Source organism: Bison bison, unplaced genomic scaffold (genome assembly GCF_000754665.1).
Source record: "Bison bison bison isolate TAMUID 2011002044 unplaced genomic scaffold, Bison_UMD1.0 scf7180017864180, whole genome shotgun sequence".
Classification (NCBI taxonomy): Eukaryota; Metazoa; Chordata; class Mammalia; order Artiodactyla; family Bovidae; genus Bison; species Bison bison.
This window is the reverse complement of record NW_011494752.1, coordinates 14,246,639-14,255,491: the sequence shown is the minus strand read 5'-3', so window position 1 is coordinate 14,255,491 and position 8,853 is coordinate 14,246,639. Positions and strand designations below refer to the sequence as shown.

The 8,853-nt window shown below is 50.7% G+C and overlaps 1 protein-coding gene across 1 annotated transcript; it reads right to left on the bottom strand.

The window, feature by feature from the left end:
• Positions 1-221: 221 nt before the first annotated feature.
• On the bottom strand, positions 222-8,252 carry RCVRN (recoverin). The gene is made up of 3 exons (XM_010843011.1): positions 7,811-8,252; positions 4,146-4,257; positions 222-730 (listed from the first exon to the last, which is right to left on the bottom strand). Exons 1-3 carry the CDS (start codon positions 8,189-8,191, stop codon positions 615-617), a joined length of 609 nt encoding a protein of 202 aa, XP_010841313.1. The 5' UTR covers positions 8,192-8,252; the 3' UTR covers positions 222-614.
• Positions 8,253-8,853: the final 601 nt, after the last annotated feature.

Sequence of the window (8,853 nt, the reverse complement as noted above, 5' to 3'; positions counted from 1 at the left end):
TGCGTGTCTCCATGGTAACCTCACCACCCCTGCCGGCTTCTTCAAGGTCTATGGTCCCCTCTGCACCCTGAGCTGTACCAGAACAGGGCCGTGTCTCTTTCCTGCAGCGCCACAGTCCCCGCACCCTGGTCTGTGACTGCGACGGCGACACAGCCTTGTCCGTGAGGCTGAACCGACAGAAATATTTCCTTTTCCAGTTGGAGATTGACCAGTCAGCTGAGTGCCCGGCTCCTCTTGCATTTATTGGAACCTGCTTACCCAACAATCCACAAAGGAGCTTACATGGGGGCGGGGATATTTAGGGCTCCAGTGACCTATATTTAGGGCTCCTGTGACCTAATCCTGGAATTATTACGGAGGCCTGGGCTGGCGGGCTGGGGGGAGGGGAGGCGGGCTGGGGGGGAGGGGAGGCGGGGCAGGTATAGTGGGCGGGACTTGGTGAATAGCTTAACGACACTTCCGTTTGGCAGGGAGGTGTGCAGGAGGGTTTAATGTGCTGTGGGTTGGAGGCCCTCCCGGCCCCGGGGGCGGTGTGTGTTTGTGTGCGTGCACATGTGTGCACAAGTGTGTTTATTTGAGAGGGGTGGGGAGGGAGGAGACCTGAGCAGTTGACATCAGGGTTTCTTTTCCTTCAGTTTCTCCTTCACTTTTTGAGGCTCGAATTGAATCAGTCGCAGAATTTCCTTATTGGCCAGGGTCCCTTCGATGAATTCTTTCTCTGTAAGTTTATCTGCAAGAGGAGAAAATTATACAGTCAGGATAGACTGTTTCCAGCTGCAATGAAGCTGATATTTGCAAGCATACCCAGAGTGGATGGCTCTATTATGAAAATACTATCTCCTTGCCCCTGAGGACAACCCCACCCTCTAACTCTTTCCTAGGACCCCTGGACCTCCCGGTGAACCAACAATGAGAGGGTTAGTGACAGGCCCTGCAGGGTCTCCAGGAGGCTGGGCCAGTGCTGTGTCTCTTCTGATTGGTTGGCGATCCTTTCCTAGGCATCTCTGCATCCCTAATCCTAAAGGAGATCAGTCCTGGGTGTTCATTGGAAGGACTGATGTTGAAGCTGAAACTCCAATACTTGACCACCTAATGCGAAGAGCTGACTCATTTGAAAAGACCCTGATGCTGGGAAAGATTGAGGGCAGGAGGAGAAGGGGATGACAGAGGATGAGATGGCTGAATGGGATCACCGACTTGATGGACATGGATTTGGGTGAACTCCAGGAATTGGTGATGGACAGGGAGGCCTGGTGTGCTGCGGTTCATGGAGTCGCAAAGAGTCGGACACGACTGAGCAACTGAACTGAACTGAACTGAATCTACCTCCCCCTTTGGGACAAGAAAGGGCTTTGCCCCAACTATTGAATTCAGTTCTCTCCAGTTAAATGCACTCACTAAGCCCTTCCTCTGTGCCACTGTATATGGGGCTGAGGTCATTGCAGGGGGCAGAGGGCAGGGTGTAACATGGAAGGGAGTGAGATAATGCCCCTGGCCTGGGGAACTGTTGGTCTGATGGGGAGACAGTCACCTGTAGAAATGACTCTGTGCTGTGCTGCGCTTAGTTGGTCAGTTGTGTCTGACTCTTTGCAACCTCATGGACTGTATGTAGCATGCCAGGGTCCTCTGTCCATGGGGATTCTCCAGACAAGAATACTGGAGTGAGTTGCCATGCCCTCCTCCAGGGGATCTTCCCAACCCAGGGATCAAACCCAGGTCTCCTGCATTGCAGGTGGATTCTTTACTGTCTGAGCCACCAGGGAAGCCCAGAAATGACTCTGCTGCTGCTACTGCTGCTAAGTTGCTTCAGTCATGTCCGACTCTGTGCGACCTCATAGACGGCAGCCCACCAGGCTCCCCCGTCCCTGGGATTCTCCAGGCAAGAACACTGGAGTGGGTTGCCATTTCCTTCTCCAATGCATGAAAGTGAAAAGTGAAAGTGAAGTCGCTCAGTCGTGTCCGACTCCTAGCGACCCCATGGACTGCAGCCCACCAGGCCCCTCCATCCATGGGATTTTCCAGGCAAGAGTACTGGAGTGGGTTGCCATTGCCTTCTCCGAGAAATGACTCTAGAATGAGGCAAATGTTCCTCCCTGCTTATGGCGAGGCTCATAGTCCTGATGTACTAAATGCTCAATAAAGCTTGGCTTAGCTGAAGTGGGTTTCCATTGGCTTTTTATGTTCCAGGCCTTTTGAGTGACCTTAATCCTTCCTGGATTAGGATGCAGGTTCCTTGTGCAGGTCAGGGTGATGAAATGTGGGTTTTAAGGTCCCAGGTGCCCTATGAACCTCACTGATAGCTTGAAACTCCTACTCTCAGAAGCTGATTGTGGAGTGAAGCCTGGTCTTCAGATGGACCATGTGAAAACACAAGTCACCTGGCAGGAGTACCACTGCCTCCTGTGACATTCACTGGGGTCAATATTCAGGTCAGCAAGTAGCAGAACAAGGGATTCAGCACTTGCCAGACCCAGCAGGATGTCAAGATGGAGGTTAAAGAGCCAGAGGGGTGACATGCCACTGGGAGGCACCTGAAGCAGCCAGGAGAAGGTGTTCAAAGGGGAGATGACGTCTGGGTGAGGAAAGGGAGGTACCTACCCTTCAACATTTAAGGAGGCTCTCACTTTCAGCATCGTATGGGCACAGGGCTGGCATCTGAGAAGGGGGGTCTCCTTAAGTCTTGTGCCAGGGCACCTCACATGCCTCACCCTAGTTCTGGCCCTAACGTCACAGATCTGGTTGCTAATCCACCTTCTCCCTGGACTGCAGATTAGTAGGGGCCTTCTTTAACATCCTCCATGGGTGTGTGACCTGGAACCCTGGTAAGAGACTCGCCCAGAGATCACAAACGGGCCGATACCAGCTCCTCAGATGTGTGTGGACCATGTAGTGTTTCATCAGTGGAGGCACTTCAGATTTTAAAAATCTCGATTGCTGGCTTCTCTTTAAAAAAAAAAAAGCAGACGATGAGGCCCCAACGGCTCTGTATTCCTATGTGGTAACAATTGACCAGAGGCCATAAAACCAGGCAGGCCCTCATGCCCCAGTGTTTGCCAGTCCCTATTGCTTCATTGGGCCACTGTCCACTTCTCTCACGTTCATCATCCCGGCCCCATTGGTCATTCGAGTTTGCAGTCCCCATCTGACAGCAACCCCTCTCCTGTGTCCTTCCCGAGCTGGACATGGGCTTCAGGCACCAGCAGCCCCCACCGCCCAGTTCTGGAATCCATCACCGCTCGGTACAAGCTCACGCTCCCCATTGGCTGCTCTCAGCCAGACTGAACAGGGGAGGGAGCCAAGACAGGTCAGCTCCTGGCAGAAGGGGGCCCGAGGACACACCCTCAGCTTCACCAAGACTTTCTTAGCCCAGCCCTGCAGTTTAAGACTTCTCTTGCATCTGCCCATAAGCCGTTCATCTGCTTTGCAGTCTGATGGCCTTCCCAGCCTCCTGAATATCTCTCCTCATTTACTCTCATAGCACCCCCCACCCCCATCAATCTCTTGAGATTGAATTGAAATCTAATTCCATCTGATGGTGCTTGGGGGTTGGGAGAGGGGACCCAAACTAATGTCCTAAAGTAACACCATATAAATTGAGATCCTGCTTACTTGGGATGCCATGCTAATTCTGAAGTGAGCTTTACCCCATTCCAGCCGTGCAGAAGGCTACTTGTTTGGTTTAAACAAGTAAACCAAAGTGTCCTAAAATAACAACACAAAACTGGGCACTCCATTCAAAAAGAAAGCAGTATGCTTGCAAAGCCTCAAAACTTGTCATTTGTATATAAAATGATGGGCTGTTGTCTTGATTTTTCACTCTTTCTTCAAAGTGGGTTAACTCTGTCCAAACAAAAGATGCTTTTTTTTCTTCCAAAGCACCCCATCATTTACAGCCTATGTTTGCCCCCAGAGAATCTTAGGCAGTGGTGGAGTTTTATGAGCAGTGGGAGGTGGTGACATTTTCAGTCAGTTCCAGAAGGGCCCACAACTGTCTGTTGACCATTCTTCTGCTGACCACCTCGCAGTGGGAGGAGGGGTCCTCCGTCCCACCTGGTCTCTGGACTGGGAAGGGTCAATCTCACTGGGGTCTCTAGGACATAGCCCGGGACGGTGAAATCAAGAGCTGGGAAGGAGAAGTCACTCACCATCATCCTTCTTGCCAAAGAATCCCCAGATCTTCTCTGCTCGCTTTTCCGGAGTGTTCTCGTCTTCTGGGAGACGCTTTGTGTCCTCAGGGCTGATCATTTTGAAGATAGCCTGCACCGAATTGAGGGGGAGCACCGGTCAGAAGTGATTCTGGGGGAACCCACATGGCTTGAGCAGGACGCTGAGGTTAAAATGCAGATGCCCAGGCCCCCCAACCCATTGGCCCCGACTGAATCCTCCCTAGTTCCTGAGAGTGGGAGGAGTCATCTGTACTTTTAAGAAGGGGAAGGGAATGCGGGGGAGGGGTGAGGATGACTTTCCCTTCTTATTTTGTCCCTTTCTGCACAGTCTGAATTTCCTGACCATGCAGACATATTACTTTCATTGTATTAAAAAATGAAAATAAGAAATAAAAGGCTTCCTGAAGGCTGCATTTTGAAAACTGGTACCTTTAACCTCACTGCCCAGAAGTGCATCAGACGGCTTTTTCTGAATCCAAGTGGTACTTTGGTTGCCTAGCAGGCTGGCCTATGGTGCGTGTGTGCTTAGTCACTTCAGTTGTGTCCGACTCTTTGCGACCCCATTAACTATAGCCTGCCAGGCTCCTCTGTCCATGGGATTCTCCAGACAAGAATACTGGAGTGGGTTGCCATGCCCTCCTCCAGGGGATCTTCCCGATCCAGGGATTGAACCTGTGTCTCTTACATCTCCTGCATTGGCAGACAGGTTTTTCAACAGCAGTGTCACATGGATTGCTTATGGTAATAAGGGCTAATGTTTGTGCCCTTTTCTAAGTGTCTTTACATGTAAACTCATGACAGCTTTATGAGGTGGGTGTTATTGGCCCATTTCACAGATGGAGAAACTGAATCAGCTGACTTGCTAGAATTCAGCCAACCAGAAGCAGAAAACTGGAGATTCTAACCCTGGCAAGTTTGGTTCTAGAACCTCTGTGCTTGCATCTCATGCTATTCCTAGAATGTCTTGGAGAGCATGGTAGGGGCTGGGTAAGGCCTCTGGAAGCTCCTCCTTTACCCCTCTGCTTAGGGAGGGTAAAGCTCAAGGGTCCTTCTCACTTCCCTCTACTCTAGCTAATACAGGAGCTGAGTAGACAATGTCCAGCAAAGCAGGAAGTGCCTTCCGACATGTGGTCAGGGAAAGGGACAGGGTAGTCTTGATGCGCCCTTTCAGCTCCAGGTTACTAGGATTCCAGGAGGCTGGCCAGACCCAGAGTGGATGCTCAAGGTTGTGGCTCCCCCATCTTGAGTGTCCCAGTTTGCGACCTAAGTGTTGGGACTGGGACGCTGTGGAGACACCAGGGAACCAGCTGGGCAGGGGCAGTAATGCCCATGGAATTAACCTGGAGGGAAGAGCAGTGGCTTTAGAAACTCCTTTCAGCTCCCTGTGCTGCAGCAAGAGAAGCAAGGGAGTCAAAACCCACAGCTGGGGCAGCTGCCTCACTGACAGTGCTCAGAGCCCCGAGGTACCCGGCACTGAAGTAAGGGCTTCCTTAAGTTCCTGAGCCAGGGACCCATGGGCAGGTCGGAAGGCTAAAGGCTGAGAGTGACTGGCTGCCCATCACCCTGCTTCTAAAACCAAGGGCACACTGTCAGGGCCTCCAGGAACGGACTGAGAAAGAACCATTACATCCTCACCCTTGGGGGTGGGAGGTTCTGTGGTTTTCTGGACGCCCAGCTTGGTGGTGGTACATCAGAACCCTCAACAGATGACCGACTCCCAGGCCAGTTACCTTGGACATGGTGAATAGCAGAGGCTTGGCACGCTCTTGCATAGCCTCACCTGTGGACGTGCCCTTCTCTCTCTGCCTCCCCACACCTCCCACCCTCTCCTTCCTCCTTCCCTTCCCTTCTACCCCTTCATCTTCTTCCTCCTCCTTTCTCTGAAGAATCACCAACTCAGAGGCCTCTGCTGGGCTTGGCATCCTTTAGGTGGTTCTGAGGAGGTGGTCCCTGCCACAGGCCACCTGTCAATCCAGGGAGCTTGCTCTGCAGGCCCCACCCAGAGACCAGTGAGGTTTCTACACACACCTGCCCCTAACGGGAGGCCCAAGAAGGAGTCGCTGACCACAGCTGCATCCTTGACTGTTTTATCTACGGTTTTGCCTAATAAAGGTGGAAGAATTGGGTGAATGAAAGTGGGATTACAAATGCCTCAAAAATTATATAAAAGATGAAAAATATTCTCTCTTTACAGGAGTGGGATTAGAGAAAGAAAGCAAGTGACATGGGTGGGGGTAGGGGGAAAATTCAATAAAATGATACTGAATGAAGGGAAAAAATGATATAATAGGGAAGAAATAGAAGTATCCTCGTTATCCAAAAATACAGGAACAGTTAAATAATTTTATGACATGTCTATAAGATGGAATTCTAAGCAGCTGTTAAAAACAATTTGATATTGAAAATATTCATAGTAAAATAGTGGCTGAAGAAAAGTATGATAAAACTATATGTGTATATGTCCTAATTCTAAAGTTGTTTTTAAATATATAGATAAAAGACTGGAAAGATACATGCCTATTTGTTGACAGTAGTTTTCTCTGGATGATGAAAGTAAAGGCAATTTGCATTTTCTTTTGCATAGGTTTCTAAATTGCATGCATTTTATATTAAATAAAACTACTTTTCAAACACCTAAAAATCTTGGCAGATGATCTGATCCTGGGCCAACATATTTGAAACATGTTATGTCTCTAAAATGACTCGAAAGGGACATCCTTGGCTGTCCAGTTGTTAGGACTCGGGGCTTTCACTGCAGTGGCGATGGCCCCTGGTTCAATCCCTGTTTGGGGAAGTAAGATCCCCAAAGCCACAGGACCAAAATAAAATAAACATAAATACATAAATATATTGGGTTGGCCGAAAAGTTCGTTAGGGTTTGTCCATAAGATCTTATGAAAGGGATTTCCCTGGTGGTCCAGTGGCTAAGATTTTTGGGCTCCCAGTACTGGGGGTGGGGTTGGTGTTCCACCCCTGGTCAGGGAACTAGACCTCACGTGCCTCAACTAAGACCCCCCCCTGCCCCCTGGAGCCAAATAAACAAACAAACAAAAAAAGAATCTGAGTGTGTCCTATTGGAGGTTCTGAAGGATGTTTTATTATTTTTAACACCTACTTATTTATTTATATTTTCTTAACTGCACTGCACAGCAGGTGGGATCTTATTTCCCTGACCAGGGATGGAAACCGTACCCCTCGCATTGGAATCACTGGACAACCAGGGAAGTCCCTGAAGAACGCTTTAATGAAGAAAGGAAGAATGATGGGAGGGAAAGAAGGAAATGGTAAAGGTAAATAATAGAAAATACCCAGATTCTTCTTCTCTAGGAGGAAAATGAAGCTGTGGGAAGGTGCCCTGTGCTGTGCTTAGTCACTCAGTCGTGTCTGACTCTTTGCCACCCCATGGACTGTGGCCAGCCAGGCTCCTCTGTCTATGGGGATTCTCCAGGCAAGAATACTGTCCAGCCCTCTATTAATATTGATTTGTTGGAGACTCCTCCTGACCACGTTCTCAGAGCCACTGAGTCACCAACCTCGGGTGTCCACTCCCTCCTCCCTGCCAGGCCCCCGTGAGGAATTAGTAGCAGCTCAATTCCTTGAGACCCCCATCCCTCTCAGCCGGAGATGAGGAGGCTGACACTGACCGTGACAATCTCTAGCACCTCGTTCTTGCTGATGGTCCCATTGCCATCCACGTCATAGAGGGAGAAGGCCCACTCCAGCTTCTGGTTGGTCTTGCCTGCGCTGGTCATGTGTAGGGCGATGACATACTCCTTGAAGTCCAAGGTGCCATCGCTGTTGGCATCAAAGCTGCGGAACACGTGCTGGGCATAGGCCTTGGGGTCGGCCTCGGGGAAGAACTTGGAGTAGATGGTCTGGAACTCCTGCCGGGTGATCCGGCCACTGGGGCACTCCTTCAGGAAGGACTGGTACCAGGAGCTCAGCTCCTCCTCCGTGAACTTGGTGTTCAGCTGCAGCTCCTCCAGGATCTCCTTGGACAGGGCCCCACTCTTGCTGTTCCCCATGGGTGAGGTGGTGTGGGCCCGGCCGGGCTATCACTGCTGGGTGGATGGGAGCAATGGGGTCTCCTGGCTGCCGGGCTTGGTGCCGCAGGAGACAGTCGCACCCTGAGATGCTGATGGATTAGGCGGATTTGTGGCCGGGTCACCCCAGTACTTGGAGGGAGGAGGGGCCTGGAGCTTGCGGTTAGGGGAGGGAGGCGAGCTCCCAGAAGCCCCCTGAGATTAAAATAAAGAGCTGACAGCAGGAGGTCAATCCATCTTGGCCTTCTGGGAGGCCGGGACAGTAGATCAGAATCTTGAGACCTGAGGCCTCACCTAGGCCCCGCGGCCATCCCTACCTCACCCCCCACCGCTAGCTCTAGCTCTCTAAGAGCAAGGATGCTCCCTGCCTGTCTTCCGTTGCCCTAACTCTGAGAGTCTCTGCGGCAGGGGTGGTCCTATAATGCTGGGTTAGGAGTCAGGCTCTGGAACCAGCACAGGTTCAAACCTTAGCTTTGCAATTTACTAGCCGTGTGACCCTCTGGCGCATTTCTTTTTCTTTCATTTTTTAAAAATTGGAGTATAATTGATTTACAATGCTGCGTTAGTTTCTGCTGTACAGTAGCGTGTGTCATCTGTAAGTGTACATACATCCCCTCCCTCTCAAGCCTCCCTCGCACCGCCCT